Source organism: Watersipora subatra, chromosome 11, assembly GCF_963576615.1.
Source record: "Watersipora subatra chromosome 11, tzWatSuba1.1, whole genome shotgun sequence".
In the NCBI taxonomy this organism is placed as follows: Eukaryota; Metazoa; Bryozoa; class Gymnolaemata; order Cheilostomatida; family Watersiporidae; genus Watersipora; species Watersipora subatra.
In genome coordinates, this window is record NC_088718.1 from 10,336,417 (window position 1) to 10,360,218 (window position 23,802).

A 23,802-nucleotide genomic window follows, 5' to 3' on the forward strand; every position below is an offset into this window, starting at 1 on the left:
ACTTACCATAAAAAATCGTTAAACTTTTTAACCTTACCTCGAAGAAGTATACATCATTGTCTGATAATCATGACGAGCCTGTTGGTTACCAGTGATAATCGAAAAGAGCTGCAAAAATTATTTGCGAAGTATTGGGTCACGTGATCAGATTACGACTTGATTGAATAAATGCCGAAAGAAAACTGTAAAGTAGCGAGCATCTATACAGTCATACTTCGACTTACGAGCTTAATGCGTTCCGAGACTTAGCTCGTATGTTAATTTACTCGCATGTTGGTGCAATTTATTTATATATAGAACCATTAAATATATATTGATTGGTTTCCATACTCTAAAAAATCCAAATGAAACACTCAAAACAAGATATTGTAACAGAAAGAACATGTTGGTTATTGTCCTAATTTACCAAGTGCTTTCAAAAATCAACAATTAAAAAATAATGCAAGGAAATGTGATTAATTAAAATGTAAAATTAAATACATACAATAGCAGCTAACGCTAGCATTTGCCAGAGAGGGAGATATAAGTTATCCTTCATTACAACAGTTGACTTTGATAAATTTGGATTTTATCAATGTCTTAAAAGACAAACGTAGAATCAAACCTAAAAGCAAACTTTCATTTTTAACTTAACATAATTAAAAGTTCTTCGGCGTTCGTAGTTTGAAGTTTCTCGCTAGTGAGCAATTTTTCCTTTGTTTTGCTTCCACGACTAGCCGGCCGTTTTAATATAATCCTACATGTATATAAAGACGTTTGCTTTTGTCGCCCTTTCAACGTGTTGCGATTAGGACGAACGAAGGTGTCGTCACAAAAGGTTAATGCACGACCCCTAGCCAACTTGTCCGAATGTCTTATTTTTATAGTTTTGCTAGATAGCACCGGCCTTTTCCATATAGCATCGTTTCAGTTACGCTGTCACCGGCCAATTGTTTATCCAATGCCTGAGCAGTCTTTCCATCAGCGGTCGGGAAGATCGCTGCGTCGTTTAGAAACTATGGCCAGTCCTTTTGCGAACTAAATGCCCTGAATAATCCTTCGGTTTGATAATTGTGGAAGTATTTCTGTCATATTGCTGAGCTAGCTCAATCACGCATACACATTTTGCATATTTTTCAATAATTTTCCGTTTAATATCAACTGTTATCATTCGCTTTTGCTTTGCATTATCTTTCATAAGACCGGCAAACTTTCGGTCAACGCAGAGTACTTTTAATTCTGCACTGAAAATCGCACAAAAAAACACAGTACAAAAGTATAACCTGAGCAGTTAAAAAATACAGAGTGATGCTGTTCTCATAAAACACCTCCGGCATACTTGGCAACTGACTCACGCGCTCGTATCTCAAACATGGCTCGTATGTTAGTGCTAAAACTTGCTTAAAAGCTGGCTCGTATCTCAAGTTTCTCGTACGTTGGAGCACTCGTAAGTTGAAGTATTACTGTATTTGATACGGGGTCTTTGGTAAAACCCGAAGTGTTTGTCTTAAACTAGTGCTACGATAAGTTTTACATTAAGCTTTTTATTGGCCTTTCAATTCACGTGAGAACATTACGTGACAAGACGATAACCAAACTGTAATGACTATGTCAGATAAATAAACAGATTCCAATCTACGGCGGCTTTTCGTTTTTGAGCTTTCAAGAGCTGGTAATCAGATTTCCACGTATTTGACACCTACAACACAACAGAGTAAGACATGGTGAGTCTTTTGATACCAAATAACTGTAATGTGAATTTTGTTGCAAGTCAACCTTTAACTATGGGCGATATGCCAAATTGCATTCATTCCTGTCACCACCGGTGGTTTTTTGGAATTAAACCCAAACCTGTTGTTTGCAGGTCAGGCAATCTAAATCACTAGGTTGCAATTGCTTTCGAACATTCATTAACAACTACCAAGGAGAAGATTGGAGGCAGTAGTTCTATTAATGTTATTATTTGAGCTAATAAATATTTTTCATTCAACATTTTTGCGCCTGTCCAGCCATTTCGTAATATCTACTGTGTTGAAGTGTTATGCAGATGCAAAGAATAAGCATTTTTGCAAAGTGAAAAGAACTGGAGTTTAACGAGAAGTTCACATGAGAAGCTTAACAATTTTATGGAGATTCCTTTTTTATGCTAGAGGCTGGTAGAACTACATCGCCGTATGTAGGGGTTGTCTTCTCGGCGATTACTCATCGACTATCTGCAACGTAAACCGATGGCATCGAGGAGGCAACGCGGATACGTCATGAAATATTGCAGCTGTCAAACTTTCCCCAGAGTTTGCCGAGCATTCAAAACAGCCTGTACAATGTACACCACTTCGGTACCGGTGATTAGCTGCCACAGATTGTTTGATCTATATTTCCTTTCATGACAGTTGCTGCAGGACTAATATTCCATCGTTTTTGCGACTGCGTTGTATAATGAGAACACTGTGCTGACTATTCGGCAATGCAACCGCGATTGGGTTTGTGATAGCGTAAACAATATTATCACAGACAATCACGATGTACTGTGAGATAAACACCAACATACTGTGATAGAGTGTGAGTCAGTCTTTAGCTTTATGTTGCTCTGAAAAACAATAAAATCTAAAAAGCTGCAAATCGTGAGTAGTACATGTGCAAAAATGACTATGGCTAAGTAAAATACTACAGCACCATTATCAACATTTGCCTTTTTTCTTGCTCTGGGATATTATGCTAGTTGTCTGCTTACAGCAATACATTATTTAATCATAATCATTTATTAATTATTTATTACTAAATGAATTATTATTTAGAGTAAACATTATTTATTATTCAATCAGTTCAAATGAAAAGTGCAAAACTTACTAACCGTAAAGTAAACAACCTTAAAAAAGCTTATGATTAGATTATACGTAAGAAAATTTTATTTCAACTCATCTTGTCAACATATCAATGGTAGCAGCATAACACTTCAGTGAAAAAGTCTTCATGGGTGGCATAAACTATACAAATCTCTAGTTAGATTGAGTTGAAAGTCTGTGACTAAGCCAGAAAGGAAGTTGCGATTTCAGCGACACTAGCATCTAGTTCTCATTCCAACACTTGTAGCTAGTTCATTTACTCAAACTATCATAAGGTGGAGGAAGTGTGTCGCCTCGTTTTATGTGAACCTTATAGTGACGTCTTAAATGTGATTCATCGCAAGTAACATGTTCGCACAACCCACATCGGTGTACTGAAACCTTAAATCCATCCGGAATCTTCTCTCCGCGCCGATAGTGGACAAAGAGATGCCTTTCTAAAGGTCTAGAACAGCTGTTATGGCCAGTGACATAGTCACAGAGAGGGCATTTTTTTGGCTTGTAAGTTGTTCTGTTTCGACTTGAATTCTTTCCTTTGTGAAGTAAAGAAGCCTTATGCTTTTGAAAAAGCAGACAAGAATGGGTGTAGTAACTACATTTGTCGCATTTCAATGGGCTGCTAGATCGCTTTTTTGAGACGGTACCGTTGGAAACCGTAGTAGCATCATCAGGATCTTCCTCATCAGTGCCTGACAGTTTGACATGAGACTGCTGCATATGTATTTGGTAGTAGTAATTATTAGCAAAATAAACATTACATGTTGTACAAAAATGCTCGGATTCTGCACCATGAGCAGATATTGTGTGCCGTTTCAAAGCATGTTTATCTCGAAATAGGTAGCCACATAAAACACAGAGAAACTTCTTGTTAGCAGGCAACAAGCGATATGGGATTGACGCATGATCACTTTCTACATGATCTTCTAATATGTTTTTTTTAGATGTACGAAAATTGCAACTTGGGAATCGACACCGCAAAACTGCATTCAAATAAGTAACCTTTTCCCCGTTGGATTGGTTTGCTGAACTCACACCAACAGATATATCGTGAATTTTAAAGATATGCTGTTCAAACGTCTGCTTGCTACAAGCTATAAACTTACATCCTTCTTTTAAACAAGGAAATCCTTTGCTTTTGTCGTGACGAGAAACGGTATGGGACATGAGATGGTGTTTAGCTGAAAAACGAGCTGAACAAATATCACATCGAAAGGGGTGTGATGCTTTACCACATTTGCTCCTGTGAGAGTAAAGTGTGGATAGAGTAGAAAAGAAAGCAGTTTTACACAGTTCACAGCGCAAACGTCCACACCCATTAGACCAATGAACCACCATATGTAAAGTGCTCTTTGAGCAAAACTTGGTGCACAAAGGACATCTTAAATAGCATGAACTTTTGTGTGCTGCATTAAGATGTGTCAACAAACTTTTCCTCGTCTCAAACCATTGGCCACAAAATTTGCATCGGTATTTGGCCATACCATAATGCTCCCTGATATGTTGAACAAATACTATCGGAGTTCTTTTGTCAACTTGGCTGTTGCAGAATTGGCAGAATAGCTTCTTCGATTCATTCATATGTTTATCAGCCATATGATCAGCCAAGAAATGGCTTTCTTCAAAGTCAATACCGCAAATTAGACATGCAACAGCGTGCTCGTCCAAATGAGATTTGGCCAATTCCAAGCTGTCACATTTAGCGCCACACACTATACAACCTAATTGAAGTTCCAAGGAGTGCACTTGAACCAAATGGTCCAATAAAAAGCTTAGACTTTTATAGACAAGGCCGCAGTTGGTATCGGGACACTGAAATGATGATCTCGATTGATGACATTCCGAAAGATGTTCAAATAGACTCACTACATTTTGGGTATAGTCATTGCAGTACGGACAACGATTAACAAACAGCAAATACTGAAAAACTTCACCAGAGAGTGCTGAGAAAGGAGAGTTAAGTCTATAATCTAAAATGCCCAAACTTTTATGAGAACTTTTCTCAACTGAATCCCAGCTAATTGCTAAATCGGAATGCTGTTCTTTATTGATGACATGATCTACTTTGCTCACAGGGTCATCATCTAAAACTTCTCCAGTCGACATCTTTGGTGACATAGTATATTGGCCTGACGTGTTTAGAAGGTCGCTTTCATCATTATTTAGTGGCACTAATTCTCCAGAGTCCAGCAGCAAATATTCTTTATCTATAGGAGCTATCCTAGGATTAAGCGAAGGATAAAACCCTTCATCGGGTCCAGAAATAAAAGGCTCTGTTTTTACCATCATCTGCTCATGATCCAGCATGTCAATAATAGAGGCTGATCCGGTAGCAACCGAGGAGTGAAATGTATCCTCTGGTTCAGAAATGGAAGGCTCTGTTTTTACCATCATCTGCTCATGATCCAGCATGTCAATAATAGAAGCTGATCCCCTAGCAACCGAGGAGTGGAATGGACCCTCTGGTTCAGATATGGAAGGCTCAGGTTTCACCACTACTTGTTCCAATGAGTCAGTGTTAGGAATCGATCCCACTACATGAGAAAAGTGGAATGCAAAGACCTGGTTTTACAGAAAGTTCATTTTGGAATCACAATGTCTGCATCTAGAACAAACCTAACTCAATTAAAGAGGAACTTACATAAAACTTTAGACAAGTTTTTCAGAAAGTATCAGAATTTTTCTATCATTTCCGATGGTTTTTTGGTGTTTGGGGTGATCTGACTGCCAGGATGTTTCAAGATTAAAATCGATAGAATTATATCAATCATGGTTAAAACGCTAAGATGAAAATTATGTGCGAAATGATGTCACTAGTTGCTATCATTGCTATAATTGATATCGGCGATTGCGCTCAAGTTACAAAGTTGAACGTCTCAATTCTGTCGGTCTTTTAGCAGCTATAGACATCAAAATTGTACTTTCGCTTGACATGAGCGTTTTAGCCACGATCACATTACGTTGACTTTAATTCTGAAACTCTGTCAATCTTGAAACATTCGCAAATGATAGAAAAATACCATAAATTTAATATAAAATCCACTGAAATTTTGTGCATGTTCATCTTTAAAAGCGATCAGCCTATCAGCTGGTCATGATACATAGAATAAAATTTACAACCACTTTCTCTCAACATAGAAAATCAGCATTAAAAGCTGGGCTAATAGCGAATCTTCAACTGGTTTCAAGATACAAAGTTTTAGCTTCAACCTCACGTGTGCGTAGTCCAAAATTGATTCACAAATAGCAGCAACAAAAATATAGAAAAATTGAAAAAAGAATGCGTGAAGTTCCATGTCAAAAAACTAACACTAACCTTGTGAATCTAGGCCACGCTTTTTCGCCATACAGTCTTGCAAAGCCACATAGCATTGGTGATCCACACATGCACGTTTTCTCAAGTCCTCCAGCTCCATGACTACTGAAAATCAAAATAATTTGATCACATTGTAAATAAAAGATGTTAAACTGCCTTAAACAACTTCGCAAGTTAGTACAAACTTCGAAAGCGTTTATATTTACAACACTTATGGAAAACATAGTTAGTTTATTACGAAAAATGTTGCTAAAGTATTAAGCTGAAAATCCTCTTTAACTACCTATTAAAAGATATAAAATTAAATCATTTCTTGAACCTAAGTAAAGCAATTCTGATACTGACCAACCGAGCAAAAAACGGAGTCAACGGACATAACCTCGAATGAGACATATTTCCTGTTGAAGGTTCAAAGCTTTGCCCAATAACTCACAACTCTAGTCCATATATGTCTGCCATTCATTGAACTTCAATGGCATAACTTGTCAAGCCTGTTTTATTTCACCTTTGCCGAGAACAGTGTTCAGGTTCAAGCTGGAAATTTCTTGACGTTGTCAAAGAAGCATACAGGCTTTCCATACAGCGTCAGCTTTAAATTACATTAGTACGTTTCCATACTATCCTTTTAACTTTTTTTATTTGTATCATTGTACAGATTTCTCACTCCATTTTGCATTCAAACATGTGTTGAATTTGTTTACCATAATTTGAAAAGTATTAATTTATTGCCATGAAATAATGATGAAAATCATCAGTACATCGTTTCCTACGAGATTGTTTTAACAAGTGTGAATAATGATAGTAATTTTTAACTTTGAGATAAAAAAACTGGAAATTTGATGTGAAATGTTTTTCTCCACTCTACTTTCCCGAGAAACATTATTTACAACAAAATCACAGTCACCATCAGAATTATCAGATTCACTGCTACTTTTACTACCAAATGATGACTCAAAAGTCCCTATGAGATAAAATGTGCAGCTTCCTCTACACAAAGTCGAGACTTACTTTTTATCTATCGGCAGCAATGACTGTATTATCATTTAGGCTTGCAGATTTGAGCCTTGTTCATAAAACTGCATGCAGAAGGCATTAACGAACACTAGCTTTTATAATACTAGAAATCCTCTCTTGACAATACAGAAATGTTGTTCAGCAGGCAGGAATATGTCCAGACATACTCGCATCCTTGGACTGCTGCAGTGGCTAGCCGAAGAATAAGTTGATTTAACCCCACCCCGCCTTTGAGTGTGGTCATGGCACACTTTCTGAGAAGTCCAATCAGACTTCTTGTTGGTATTTTAGTTGGTTTCGACAGGATGCCCATATTCACCCCCAGATTATAGCTGGTATCCCCAATTGCGTTGCCGGCAATCCAACCCATGTTGCAGGTTTTATCAGATTTTATGGTTATGGGGTAACAAATGCAAAAACCTTACAGATAAATAACGGAAAATACCAGTTTGGTAGCTTTTCAGCAACATTTTTGTTTTCTTTCTTCAGAATGCAATGTTGTCTACAGGGTACATAACAGTATGGAAGCTGGGCATACCTAATCCTCTCAGCGTGAAATTCTAATTGGTTCTTCGTTGCGATAAAAGCTACTCAGAAACAACCAAAATTCCAGTTTTTAGAGCTATGCCAAAATTTTATGCCAAATAACTATTCGTAAGTCACTAAAGGTTATTGATTTATATAGCACCTAAAATGCATGAAATCAGAAGTAGGCCAATATACAGCAACATGAAAGAATGATATCTTTATAGGGCAATGTTTCTTGGAAGGTTGATCTATCATTGGGACGAACACTCATTAACTAGTATAACCCCAGCTCCCGTTCTAACTTTCAAACATCAAATCATAAAAGTTTTTTGTGCAGATGAAATAAATTGAGAGAAGAGATGAAACTGTACAGGTGTTTAAATGTAAATATAAAATAATTAACAACTAATGGCTAAATAATTCAATGGCTAAATAATGTGTTTTTTGGCTACGATTATGATGAAAAATTATTTGGTATACAATTATATGATTTTAACTCATTTCAGTTTTGGCACCGTAAAGCGAAAATGTCATATAAAGTGGTATATACGCAACCCAGTCATTATCTAATGCAAACACCCCCTACTAAAAATCATCAAAATTTTATATGCGTACTGCACATGTCTAAAATTAGTAATAAAATAAAATGTTAACCTTTGTACCTATAATTACCTTCAGTAACTTTAGTACATTTAGTGATTATGATCTGTAAGAAATATGATTGTTGAGTGATTTGTATATATCTATACATCACTCAACAATTGTTCAAAAATGTGGAAGCCGCCAAAAGTAAATGAACCCATGAAATAGGACATTTATATCACTTGTCAAAATTCAGCTGCGTAGTTTATGTCACCCAACCTCATATATATATACATATATATATAATATATACATATATAATATATATATATGTTGTGTTCCTGTATAAATAATAACACAAGCTATAACAAATGTAGTTTGTTCACTCTCATAGTATGTAATAAACTGTTGCCTTCAAAACCTAGTTTATATCACCATTAGCTATGGCTACTTAGTAAATAGCTAAATAAAAGCATAAATTGCACTAGATATATAGCGCAAAGTTAGCTTGACTTTAGCTTTTTTTATTATGGCAATATATCACCTCCTCACTAGTCTGGAGATAAAATAAACAGACAAAATGTTATGGATAAAATTTTGTTTGCTGTCTCCTTCTGGATGATCTACCTGGATTATCTGGTCCATAATCACTGTCTAGAGCAATGGTGCCCAAATGGAGAGGAATTCCACCCAAGAGGAAATTTTCATTTTCATTTTCAGGGGAAAATTTTGGCCTGCCTTTATAAATTTTTGCTGATACATTGTATTTGCAAAGCTGTGCATAATAGTTACATGCTGCATATTGTTGTTTGCTGTTAATAAACTGGGTGTTTATTACATTGTGTACTATCTTGTGTTTTATAGTTTCATCATACGTTCTAAAACTTAGGATTTTCCACTTCCTTTTCACCAATAAGAGGCTGACCAGACCTTTATAAAGATAGTTGAACAACGTAATGCTGTGATACTTAATATTTGGTGCTGTGGAATGCAGAAATGACAAAATATGAAGAATTATTCAGATTGAAAGCAAAAAAAACCTGGTAGAATAGGGGGGAATAGAGTTTTCGTAGTCTAGAAAGGGGGAAACCAGCGAACCTAATTGGGAACCCCTGGTCTAGAGAATGCCTAGGATTTTGAGTCTTTGGTTGATGCACTTGAGTGCTAAGAGCAAGCTTTTTCTGACTGTTTGGTTCTAGTGGGATTTGGTGGCATTCATCAGCTATATCAACTTTAGTGTATCTGTATCCTTCTCGAAACTTGTTCATCAAGTCTTCGGGTAGAGGTATAGGCTGTCAGTGAGTCTCTAATTGTGGATTGACTATTTGTGAGTTGTCTCCACGAACTCTAATAGATCTTCGACGACTGTTAGATAGTTTTGCTTTCCTGACCGGATCTACAGGCGTAGCATATTGATTAAACTGTACTGGCTTCCAAATTCCTTTTTGAATTCCAGTTTGGTAAACTAGGTCTAATTCATCTTGAATAACAAATGGAACAGGTCGAGGTTTGTGAAACACTGGTTTTGCATATGCTTTAAACCTTATTTTTAGCTCATATTTTTTAAATAGCCTAGATCATTTTTAAATAGATCAGGAAATTCATTGCAGAATTCCTCGCAAGTTTGTTGGAGACTTTTGTCACCTGTTTCCTGGTCTAATATTTTACAAGTCGGAGTAGTTTGTTGGTTGAGCAGGTTGTCTATTGATATCCCTAATAGTTTGATTGCTTCTTTTCCTATCAGATTGAGATTTGGAACCCGGCTAACTACAAAGTTCAAGTCAATATTGTTTCCTTTTACTGTTTTAGTATTCAGCTGGCACTGTCTAATTACTTCATTAGGATGTCTTGAAGCAGATTTGTAGTTGTTGTAGAGAGTACGTACAGGTTTTCCAAGTTTCCACCAGACTTCCTCAGTAATGAAGTTGTCACAGGCTCCTGTATCTAACTTCATCTCTACAATCTGTTCTTTTATCTCAATATTCTTTCGAAGTTGATCCATATGTAGTCTTCGGATAGTTTTATGCTTTTGTTTTGGTGGAGATTTCTGTGCTATAGGCTTTTTATTAGTAGTTTCTTTCCTTTTTTGGCAGGCAATTCCTAGATGTCCTAACTTCTGACAAAAACTACCTGCAGCAGATCTGTAAGGACATTCTTTAGCAGTGTGTGTAGTTTTCTTACATCTGTAGCAATTGAAAGTTGTCTGTCTTGTTTCTTTGTAGTTTGAAGTTCCTGTTAGCATCTTTAGTTTTATGATTTGGTTATACCTTATTGACTCGTTAAACTGCTCTCAATAGACAGTTTCCTTGGTTATCTTGGCTGCATCCTCTGTTTCAGTGGCAATTCCAATAGCTCATTTAAAAGACAGCTCATCTTCTTTTACTTTGAACAGTGCTTTGAGAACTGCTCCATTATTTACTGAGCAGACAAACCATCGTTTGTTGGTTTGGTTTCCATCTTTTGGGTTTGAGCCGTAATTGCTTGAATTAACTTATCTATTTCCGAAGACATAGAAAATAGCTAGCCGGAGTAGTCAAGAGTGATCGAATTCTCTAGGCGTGCACCCACACATAGATAAGTGCACCGATAGTTTTAATTAGTATTAGGCTTTTGTAAAAAGGTACAGTTACAATCCTATACCACCCGCATGACCTATATTGCCCAGGTAGTAGCTTAGATCATTTCTAATTTGAGTACCCAATTGACTTAGATTCCCATATACATTTAAAAATACTATATGAATATTAAACTATTTATTTGCTCATAATTACTTTTCATCCGAACAGGATTAAATATCGAGCTCAATAATAAGAAACTGACAGTTAAAAAGGCAAAGCCACTAAAATTTTAGTATAGATAAAGCGACTGTCAAACCTATAACTAATATTCTAACCATTTTAGGCCTACATTAAAATATTCTTATGCACAATTTTGGAAATAGCAAAAAAGGAGAATTATTTTCATTTTTATGTAGTATAATACTAATCGCTGACTAAATGATAATCTCCTATACTATTGCTATCATAGCATAAAAACGTATAGATTAGATTTTTACTGAGAATTGATTGGATAAAAAAATCCATACGCTTGAGTAATCAGCAGACTTAGTAAATTCCTTACGACAATTGGTAAAATGTCATAACCTATTCTTAACATAATTACTACTTACATAAAAAATACCAACAAAAAAGACTAATTACATTAAGAATGCATCAATCCCCTATTAATACACATATATACTCGCCCTTGACACTAGATATAGAAAATACCATATATTACCATACTACCTAGCGCCTAACAATATAACTGTTAGAGGTGTATAGTAATAACAATAACCACAGTATTACGATAATCTTTCAAGATGAACCATTTGTTTACTATCTAGTTACTCCAAACCCTATTGAAATGTTCAGTCCTGCAGTTTAAACATTTAAAAGAAAAATATGTTTAAAAAAAAGCAAGTTCCAAAATCTAGTTTTTCATTCTAGCGAATTTCGTTAATTGAGTTAATTAAAATTAATCAAGTCTTGCAACTAAAACTAAATAAAATAAATTTATAAGCCTTCTTTGCAATTTAATAGAATCTAATTAAAATTAAACTTGGTGAAATATCTACCTATATTACAGTGAGTGCTAGCAACTACTTGAATGCTATGGAAAGTTTGTCATCATTTAGGCTGTCTATCTTGCTTACTGGGCAGACTGACAATACCTAATTGTCAGTTGTGGGCGGGTTTTATCACGTTATGCTAACTGAGGCTTGATGATAGTTTTCTATTTATGAGAACCTCCCTATATATATGTATATATATATATATATATATATATATATAAAAGTCTTGCTAATTAAAAAAATTAAATACATGTAAGCGTAAATCCCTATTTTTGTGACAATATATAAAAATTGATTAATTTGAGACAATGCAGAATGACGGAACCATAATAAACTGTACATTACCTACATGTACAACTCACAAGTTCTTTTACAATCTTGGAACAATAGCCAGTATACAATGAACTGCACAAAACAATAGTCCCATGTCGGATTAGCTTCACTTAGATATTCTCGAGATATATATTCGTTTGCTTAACAAATAATTCTAAGGAACTTTAAATTTACAAAAAAACTTCTTTGATTCTATGTCTTGTTGTAAGCACCAACATTTTATTCTCATGTACATGTATGGCTTACCTATATTATAGATGCCCCAATTCTAATTTCACCAGCCGATTCAGATACCGATTCGATATACCGATTCTTATTGAAAAATCATTCGATTCAGATACCGATTCAGATCTTTTGTGTTGCATAGATAATTGTTCATTTTATTATGCAAATATAAATATAGTGCAAAGAAAATATAAATATTGATGTATTTATTTGTTTGTATTTATGGAAAAAAGATATACATGTATATATATATATTCACATACTGCCATACCGTGCATCTAGTAAAAAAAACAGTCCATGTTTTTTTTAAATTTGTTACCTATTAATAATGGTGATACTGTTAGTGGTACAACTTTCTCTGTGATAATGAAGTCTCTCTTCTACTGCTGAACGAACTGCTGCACCTGTACAAGTTTAGTTCAAATAAATGTTTCTTTCAATTACCGTTAGTGATTCAATTACCTCAGTGAGACGCCTTTATCTTCTATCACTATCGATGTAGCCAGTCATACTAAGGAAGGACTCACTAGCCACAGATGATGGAAGACAGGCTAAATACCGATAAGCCACTGAGATTATTTTATGCAATACAAACGATACATCATATCGTCAGGATCACGAGAGAGATGGATAACTTTATGCATCAACTACTCAAATTACTTTCGTAATGCTAGTAAATAGAAACATTACACCGCATTCTTGTTGCTCATCATTGTTCTCTTGTTCGTGATTGGCTGCAATAAATCATATCGCTGTAATTGGGAAATACCACACTTTGTGATTACGTCCTGACTAAAGCCAAAAGATTCCTCAGCTGTATGGATGTTTATTAGGCTATAGACATGAAATAGATCGTGTGACAGGCCCGGAATTCATTAGGTAAAAGTAAGGAACTTGCAGCTGATAATTTTTTATTAGTGTAGCAGGCTAAAATACGGTTTTCTGCTAATAGTTGATCTGTAAAAACGTATCTGAACCATCCGGTTTTTAAGAAAAGATCGGCCGATACCGATTCAGATACTTAATACCCATATCGGCACCGATACCGATATTAAAATCGGGGCATCTCTAACCTATATGCATCGAAACCCTTGTTATTATATATTGAACTTATAGTAAGTCGTCATTTCTACAGTATCATAGACCATTCATTGTGTAAACCTCTAATTATCCGTATAATACGATTAATTACCAACCCTACCCATAATAGGATCGGGAAAGAAAACCCTCACCTACTGACTTTCTTACAAACTTTTGGGTGCAATCTTTTGGCTTAAGACATTTTCTCGCCTTTCATTATTGCCTGTTAACTATTATTGGCTAGTATAGAGTCCAGAAAATATTAAAAACAAAGTAACCCTTCCTAGCTTGATTCATTTCGATTTTGAGAGCATCCTCATACAATGCTTAATGGCTTAAAAAACTGTTCCTCTTTTAAATGTTCAGATACCAAAACAAGAATTTTTATCATTTTCAAGAAGATTTTGCTAAAAAGTAAAACCCGTTACACTTTGATGTACAATTATAGCAACCCATGGACATCATTAACTATAAGGAAACATTCAAACAGAAAAGATAATGTTGATGAAGGATTTTCAGAGAAAACCTTTAAAACAAAGATAATTTTTTATTAGAAAATTTAAGTTGCAGATTGGTATGTTTTCAAAATTAAGAAAACAATCAAATAATTTTTTAACAACAATGAAACTGAAACCATATATTTTTCCATTAAACTCAGCGCAGTGCACTTACTTCTGTACTACTTTTTAAAGCTTTCAGAATCACGAATGATTAAAAACCAAATAATGTAAAAAAGTAACGTTATTACCAAAGGTAATTTAAAACTAGTCATAGATTATTAGGCGGTCCATTACCACTACAGCTTAATAAATTAATTGTAAATACTTCAAAATGAGTTTCTGGAAAGTAATATAGAATCAAGAGAATCATCTCAATAATATGGGAAAGTAAACACTCTTGACTAAAAAGAAAATGTACTAACTACTCATACAAACAAAAATCATTGAAAATTTGTAGTGGACAGAATAAGCTTATAATAATTACCTCTATGCTTAAGAGCACAAGTATGATGTGCGTGTATGAGAGAGAATGTGTGAAAGTATGCAGAGCAGTGTATGTAAGTGATTGCATGAAGTGAATGATGAATTATGAAGATTTCAGTGTACGCACTGCATGATAAGTGTAGTGGCTGTTGACTAAAGTTATTAATCAGGCTTAAGCATAATCTTAACCCAGTCTAATAATTGCTTTCTATTTGCTGTGAGCGTGTGGCTATGAAACAGTGATTAATCAAGAGTGACAGTTTTGAACGAATGAATCAGAATGAGTCAGTATAACCGTTTAACAGATGACAAGCTAGTAACCTTTACTCCTTAACTAGGCTATATACGTGTGTCGATTGATTGTGTATATACATGTATGCTCTATACAATTATAATTGTCAAAAAAACCTTTTCTTTCATTACAGTAAATATGCTTGAAACTTTAAAGATTTAATGATTCTAATACTTGCTATCCGTGATTTGCTTTTCTACATAGATTTTCACAAATTAAACTTTCAAACGCAATGATTTAAAACAACCTTAGTTGAAATAACTTACCATGGCTACAGAAGCCTAACCTTTTGACCTAACCCTTGTAAAAATTTAAAATAATCATAATACTATCAAACATGAGTGCAATCTCTTGATAATTTTTACTAATATAAAGACTTGCCTTTTTAGTTTTGTTAAAAGGTACCGAGATGAAAACTTCAAAAACAGTATGAAAACTTTTGACTGACATCCACATATAGTTCAATTGAAATGGAGAGACATTATCTTATAACATTTTTCAATCCTAAAAAAGAAAAAGGAAAGAACGTCTCAATGGTACTTCATGTACCTATGACTATTGCTGGATAACTGACTGGTGACTATGATTTACTGCTAACATATCCAACCAAATATGGAAGGATAGCATAAAACTTCTGCATGTGCTTTATTAACCAGTTACCAACCTAACATTACTTATGACTGATGATGACCTTCTTTATCACTAGAGTGACTTCACATGTTTTACATTAATTTGCTAGACTTGTTACTCTAACACTCCTTATGAACAGACTTGACTTGAACTTCCCTACATATCAACTTCCATTAACTTGTCTTACAGACTCACCTGACCCTCAAAATTACTTTGCTATCAAGCTGAATCTTTGTTACCCATTTTCCCCCAAAGCTATCACAATTCATCTGCACAGACCTTTCTTCACAGCTAAAACTGAGGTCTTTTGCCAACCAAACCTACCTAACCTTCAATAATGCCTTTATCTATTAACCCCAACCTTGTCTTTTACTGCATTACATTCAAAACTTTCTAGATTCGTTTACATTCATACTTTATTACAACTAACAGATACACCCTACGAAAAGATACAATCTTCTCCTTCCGATCTCAGTCACTCCCATCTCAGTCATTCCTCTAACCCCTTTCTCGCTTTAAAAATAACTTGAACTACATAAACTTTCTACCTATTATTAGAGCTGTCTGGGTCATCATGTTTCTACAGAAACCCCCAGCTGTTTTTTTATACTTACAATATTTGACAAAAGTGGAAAGATGCATTAAAAAACCAAAATTCAAAAAGAACAGAAAATAAAATTTTACAAATTTCAAATAAAAAGTTCACTACAGCACTTTTCAGACTATTAGCCGCTACTTTTTTTTATGTTTTGAGCTATGCGGCTTATAGAAGGGTGCGGCTATTCTGTGGTTTTTCTTTCAGCGCTAGGGCGCACTAACTGGAATCTCCGGTTAGTGCACTTCTAGCAGTGAAAGAAAAAATGAAACAATGCCTAACGGCACTGTTCCGTTAGCCACTGGGTTAAAAAGTGTCGGGTAATACGGAACAGTGCCTAATGGCACTGTTCCGTATTAACCAGCAAAGTTGCTACCGCGTTAAAAAACACTGGCATGAGTTCTGCGGCCTATACAAAAGGTGCAGCCTATGTATTGTTTTATTATTGTTTTTTTTTAACATAAAGCAGATGCGGTTTATATAGGGGTGCAGTTAATAGTCTGAAAAGTACGGTACTTTCTCTAAATATTGGTAAAATTTCAAGTTAACAGTAAAAAGCTACTGCTGGATTAATGCTATGTTGAAAAAAAACTAAAATGTTGTGCTATGACTGATCATTGACTTTTATCTAGCAGTAATCTCTTGTACAGAAACTTGTATTCTTTTACAGGTAATGTACCATATATTTATTTTTTAAAGTGGCTAATTAATGGCAACTGGTAATTTTACTATTGATTGATTTCCTCTTAAAAAACACGTTGCCCCATTAAAATTTAGTGGCGTGCCTCACCTGACGTTACAAAAATTAGGTTTTCAAGTTTTCAGGATATATCCTTTGTTGTAAGTAGATCGGCACATGGCCAAAAAAAAGGATCACTTTGTTATAACTTTTTTTTTACTTTACTTATGACTTTCCAACTTTTTTTAGCTTAAGTTAGGCTAGCCAAAGTAGTTATGTGTGTGTTTTAAATAAACTATTAGGTAGCACCCAAAAACCAGACTTGCGGATTAAATTATTCATTTAATAAATACTGTTGAGTTTTTTAAATTTCTGTCTGCCAATTGATGTTTGAAATTTATGAAGTTTCTATTTCAAGATTTAGCTTCATTTCATTGACCATTAGACCAACAACCACAGCCCCCTGACAACTACCCTTGCATACTGACAAATGGGAGGACCCATTTACTTTACCAAGGAAGATGCAATACAAACTGCAAGTCAGTATCAATTGACTCTGAAACAATAATTGACCCTTGCCTAAACTGCATGGCAAACTAACTATTTTTGTTATTAGGAATTGGGAATTGTATATGTTTGTCGCTGCTTATCACTTCTATGGCTAGTTTTTTTTTTACTGTCGTGAGGCAAATAAGATCACCCTGCCCTACCAACTATCTACAGTATGAAGACACACTTCTTACACACAGGAGATTAACAGTATTCTAGAAACACCAACAGAACAATACGTATACATAAGACGAATGCCTCATGACAACTTTATGACAGTATTACCTAAACATTTGGCTAATTTCTTTGTCTTTTTCACTATTATTATTTTATAACCCTGGTAACCTATTAAACACTTTTTTCCTTACACTTTTCTTTTTTTGCAAACCTGTTGTTCTCACATCACAACAGCTACACGTCAAATACCTCAGAACTTCCTACATTGAGGACAGTGTTCTTAAAGCCAGAAAGGATGTTATATCTAGAATCAGCCATGTACAGATAAGCATGAAGATAATAACAAGCTACATCAACTTTCCTAACAGATCCTCACGAAGACAACATATACAAATTCCGGAGATGAGAAGATCACCATTACAAACCTATTTCCAGTTCAAACCTACCCATTGCATTACCCAGACAATGAGAACTTGGCATAAGGAAATCTCTGATAATGGCCAAAAAATTACGATCTTAACACAAATTATGATAACTTGCGTCCTGCGATAGCAAGCTCCGTATCTGATACCAATCTATACCAGATCTAACATTATGATTGAGGATTACACATGTTGAAATCTCCGCTAAAAATATAACAGGACGTAGCCAGGAAACCCTAAAAATTACAAAACTCAGAACTGAAGACCTAAAACGTATAGCTTCACTCCTGGACACCAAGACTAACTCTTAACCAATATATAAGGACGCATATTCAATCATATACTTCATTCTTTCAATACAACTTCATCATGGCAGGCAGACTTGTCAGCAGTTTAAGTGAAAGAGTCAACTTTTGGAGAACAAAGAGGGTGACTGTATTCTAAGTCTCTAGAAATTACTTTTATATTTTTATAAGTTTAGTCTAGAGTGCAAGTATTCTTCTTGTTCTCAAATAAACATAAGGTATGCAATCCTCAAGCTTGCGTTCTACATATTTTATGCATTCAGTTCTAATACTATTATATTAGTTAGACTATTCACGAGTTTTTTAGTTAGACTATAGTTTCTTTGCGGTTTTTTTATTTTTTTGTTGTACACCGCTTTTTAGTTAGTTTACTTGCCGTGGTACCTTGTGGAAAACATATTGTAAAATTGTAGTGGAACTAGGCTGGCTATACGCTAAGTGTTGTCTTTCCTTGCTTATGTAATGTTACGTAGTTTTTGACCTTGACATCGGTGATCATTCTGGGCGCAAGTTAACGCAATAAACTACGAATAAAACCGCAACTCTACAATTCTACCTTTAGCCAAACGCAATAATACTACATGGTGGCAGCGAGTTGGTTTGGTGATTCCCATGTCCAGTGTTTTCTGTTGAACCAGAGAGCCAATTATTGAACTCAAGTACCGAAGATATAGCAACTGACCAAACTGTTTTTGTGAGCTTTGAGTCGACCGGCAACATGTCAACTGTATATCAACCTGTCATACAACAGCCTGCTGCAATTGACTTACTGCAAGACAAGGAGGAAAGTTACAGGTCATTTGTGTCAAGCTGGAAAACGTTTTATATACTAACCGAGCTAAACAAACGGCCAAAGGAATACCAAGTGGCTATGCTAAAACATTGCGTAGGCGTTGAAGCGGTTAAAATCATTGAAACAAGCCCACAGTATGAGGAAGATTCGTGTAAAGTGGACGATATTCTTAAAATCTTACACTTATACTGTGTCGGAGAACGTAATGTCATCCATGATCGATATTTATTTAACTCTACGTCACAGACTGAAGGACAGTTATTTGAGGCATTTTATCTTGAGTTGCGCCAAAAGGCTCAGAAGTGCCAATTCGGTTATGTAGAATCAGACCTCATCCGCGACAGGATTGTTCTAGGCATCCGCGAAGACTGTACTAGGAAAAAGCTGATAGCCTTCGGGAATAATCTCACACTGGAAGAGGCCGTAAAAATCTGCAGATCACAAGAATTGGCTGCCAGGGCGATGAAAGATATTAGCTCACAAGCACTCGCCTCTGATTTGCCAACTAAACCAGTCGAAGCTGTCTCCCGGTCATCACGACGACAAAAACCAGCCCATGTCAGTAAACCAAGTGTTTGCAAGTCAGGCACATGTGGCTACTGTGGAGGAACAACACATCCAAGGTCTCAATGCCCAGCTCGGTCAGATAGGTGCAAGGAATGCAACAAAGTTGGCCACTGGGGAAAGGCTTGCAGATCAGCGATCTATTCCAAGCGAATCAATTTGGCTGAAACAGAGTCTGATGGCCCTGCCGAAGAAACTCTGTTCTGCGAGGACCTCAAGATTGATAGTGTCCACAACCATCCAGGATGGTCAGCTACTATAGAAGTTGATAAGACACCAGTGAAATTCAAGCTCGATTCTGGCGCAGATGCTTCAGTTATGAAAATTACGGAACCCATGGTTCAAAGGGTCAATCTAGACCAAGCCCGGTCTCGTCTTCGTGGTCCTGGAAACCACAGCATTAATTGCTTAGGAACTTTTACAGCGTGCCTCAGATATGGCAGAAAATCTACCAACGAGACTATATATGTGATAGCTAACCAGAACACCAACCTACTGAGTCGGGAGGCCTGCAAAAACCTTGGGCTGCTAACATGCAATGTGTACCAGGTTGAGACAGACATAGAGACAATATATCAGCAATACCCTACAGTCTTCAATGGACTGGGTTTTGTCAAGGACTACTCTTACGAAATAAGTCTCAAAGAAGATACCCGACCTATGTGTATATATACGGCCCGCTCTGTACCACAACCTCTGTTACCGAAGGTTAAAGATAAACTCCAGGAGATGGTAAAAATGGGCGTTATATCCCCGGTGAAGGAGGCCACGGAATGGTGTAGTGGAATGGTGCCGGTACCAAAACCAGATGGATCCGTGCGCATATGTGTGGATCTGTCCCACCTAAATCAATCAGTTAGGCGAGAGATTTACCCAACTGCTTGTGTCGAGGACAGCCTGGCCAAACTTGGACAGAGTAAGGTTTTTTCTCGTCTGGATGCCAATTCTGGGTATCATCAGATCAACCTTACAAAACACTCTCGATTGCTGACCACTTTCCTTACACCGTCTGGTAGATATGCATTCAACAGACTGCCATTTGGAATTTCAGCCGCACCAGAGGTTTTTCAGCGATATATGAATGAACTACTAGGTGATATCGAGGGCGTAATAATTCACATGGATGATATTCTGATCCATGCCGCTACTAGGGAAATCCACGATGACCGGTTCAGGAAGGTTCTTAATCGTATCGCTCACTCAGGCATGACTCTAAATAGGAAAAAGTGTCTATTTAGGCAGACATCGGTCCAATTTCTTGGACATATCATAGATGGGGAGGGTATACACCCTGACACAGAGAAGACCAAGGCCATTTTAAAGTTTCCTGAACCGCAGAACCAATCAGACATCAGACGCCTAAACGGTATGTTGAATCAGCTAATGAAGTTCATCCCTAATCTAGCGGAGCTCACGGCACCGATTCGCCAGTTACTCCGAGAAAACCGAGAGTGGGTCTGGGGCACGGCTCAGCAGGAAGCATTTGCAAGACTGAAAGGAATACTGGCTTCTGACAAAGTTCTTGCTCCGTATGACCCAAAACTGGAGACAGTACTTGCCACAGATGCGTGTAACAGCGGAGTAGGAGCGGCCTTGTTTCAGATTCAAGCTGATGGTACACGACGACCAGTCAGCTTTGCTTCAAGATCCTTAACGGAGGTTGAAGGAAGATATGCAGTCATCGAGAAAGAGGCGCTGGCAGTAGCCTGGGGCTGTGAACGATTCAACCAGTACTTACACGGGCTAATGTTCACCGTAGAGGTAGACCACAAGCCTCTAGTCACGCTGCTTAATTCAAGGAATCTTGCGGATATGCCGGCCCGTGTTCTTCGATTTCGTCTTCGTCTGATGAAGTATTCTCCCACAGTTACCTATATCCCAGGGTCGAAACACCATGTAGCAGACTATCTATCAAGGACTAATGGAGCGCCGACTACTGTTAGCGAAGTGCAGTTCATTGATGAAGTGGAATACTTCAATAAGGTGTTCATACCAAAGCACTCATCTGTGAATCGCATACGGGATGCTCAAAACGATGACCCAATCCTGCGGAAGGTAATAGAATTCTGTCAACGTGGCTGGCCAGCCTACAAAAGTGAACATCCATCACTTACACCTTATTTTGATCATCAGGGCCATCTGACTGTAGATAAGGAAGTGTTGCTCTATGATGGGAGACTTGTAATACCTGGCGGTCTTCAGCTGGAGATGCTCAATCTCGTACACGAGGGCCATCAGGGCATAGCGAGATGTAGAGCGAGAGCAAGGAGAGATATATGGTGGCCAGGTATGAGTGGTGACATAGAAGCGGTAGTTCGTCAATGCAACATCTGCCAACAAGTTCTGCCTACCCCAAGAGAGACACTGGCACCCAGTTCCTTCCCTGATCGCCCATGGGAGAGACTCGGGATGGATCTGTTTGAATTAGACGGGAAGGTCTACCTTCTGATTGTAGACTACTATAGTCGTTGGATTGAGGTTCATGAAACCACGAAGAACCAGACTTCTGCTAACACAGTAGCCATCCTAGACAAAGTCTTTGCAACACATGGGTTCCCAGACTATATCGTATCAGACAATGGTCCTCAGTTTGCATCACAAAGTTTTGAGCGATATGCAAGAGACAACAATTTTACACTCATTACCTCATCACCCCGCTATCCACGAGCTAACGGTGAGGCTGAACGCGCAGTGGGCACCATGAAACGCCTAATGGTTAAGACAGGGGACCTCTCCACAGCTCTGTTGAATTATCGATCAACCCCTCTGGAAAATGGATCCTCTCCCTCACAGCTTCTGATGAGCCGACGCCTCAAAACACGTATACCGGTCCTTCCGGATCACCTTATGCCTGCTCTTGCCAATCAACAAGAGATTTGCAGCCGGGAGAAGGACAGACGAAAGTATGCAGCGGAGCATTACAATAAACGTCATCGTGCTAAAGACCTTCCAGAGATGAAACCAGGTCAACAGGTATACATCCGTGATCAGAAAGCCACAGGAGTAGTCTTACGACAAGTAGCTCCTCGTTCCTACACTATAACTAATGAAGCAGACAACACAGTACGCCGAAATAGATCAGCCCTCGTTCCAATGACAGTCCCCTCAGATACTCAGGTGATCACACCAGCTAAGCTACAGTGTAGACCAGTGGATATACCGGAAAAGGGGCAAGACATTCAGTCTCCGAACATCAACAGTAGACCGCGACGTGATCGCAAGCCACCGCCATATCTTGTAAAAAACTACCAAACATCCCTCGGATAATTATGACATATATATCCTATGATGTACTTTTTTGTACTGAGATAAATCCTACTGATAATCATTTTTGTTGTATACCCTATCTTTTGCTGTACACACTTTAAGTTGCATTTGGTGCTTGTTTCTAATCCCAGAAGGGGAGATGTAGTGGAACTAGGCTGGCTATACGCTAAGTGTTGTCTTTCCTTGCTTATGTAATGTTACGTAGTTTTTGACCTTGACATCGGTGATCATTCTGGGCGCAAGTTAACGCAATAAACTACGAATAAAACCGCAACTCTACAATTCTACCTTTAGCCAAACGCAATAATACTACAAAAATATGACTATTGATTACCACAATAAAGATTGCTCATATATAAGGTATTGGGAAAACCCTCTTCGCATACCTTAGGGATTCCCTTTTTCAGAGTATAGTCTTAGATTCCCACATCTAGGAAGGTCTTTTATAGGATCCTGATTACATTAATCAACAACACATCGGTTAAACAGTCATTTATCGAGACTGGTCCTATCTGAGAAGTCAGTACTGACGATTATCAGTGTATCTGCGTTCGAGAATAAACTTGAGCTACTCGCCAACAGTTGTAAGATTAATTGGTAGGGTAATCCGATACTATCAACAATCATCACAACAGTACTGAAGACCATACGCGAAATGAGGGGCTGCCCAGCTGAGAACTAAACATAATCAGCGGTATATCTGAACCCAGACCAAATATATCATAGCATACTGTACCGCTGAAGATATGAGGCGCTCTCACTCGAATAATGGTCACAAAACGGTTTCTACCTCGACAGAGATAATTCTGAGGTAATCCGCAAAAGCTCAATCGGCGCGCGTTCAAGCCTAGTCCCGTAGTCGTACGAACTCTATGTGATGTTTGCCCGATGTTTTGTATATGAAAAGCTAAATACAGCGATTCCACTTTAATTAGTTTTAGACTCACAATTGACCCATTGATCTCGATATTCCTTGAGCAATAAATCTAAAACACGACCCCGCTAAGCTTATGGAAATAAGACAGAGAGGTTATAG

At 37.1% G+C, this 23,802-nt stretch overlaps 1 protein-coding gene across 1 annotated transcript; it reads right to left on the bottom strand.

Annotated features, from left to right (window-relative positions):
* Positions 1 to 2,790: 2,790 nt before the first annotated feature.
* On the bottom strand, positions 2,791 to 23,604 carry LOC137408487 (zinc finger protein 93-like). The gene is made up of 3 exons (XM_068095033.1): positions 23,503 to 23,604; positions 6,136 to 6,240; positions 2,791 to 5,353 (listed from the first exon to the last, which is right to left on the bottom strand). The coding sequence occupies exons 2-3, from the start codon at positions 6,233 to 6,235 to the stop codon at positions 3,075 to 3,077; spliced, it is 2,379 nt and encodes a 792-aa protein (XP_067951134.1). The 5' UTR covers positions 6,236 to 6,240; positions 23,503 to 23,604; the 3' UTR covers positions 2,791 to 3,074.
* Positions 23,605 to 23,802: the final 198 nt, after the last annotated feature.

Excerpts from the sequence above, each read along its gene's own strand:
- LOC137408487 (XM_068095033.1), bottom strand. The coding sequence starts at position 6,235 with ATGGAGCTGGAGGACTTGAGAAAACGTGCATGTGTGGATCACCAATGC. Across the intron at positions 5,354-6,135 it reads GCGTGGCCTAGATTCACAAG|TGGGATCGATTCCTAACACT; the intron begins GTTAGTGTTAGT and ends TTTCTCATGTAG.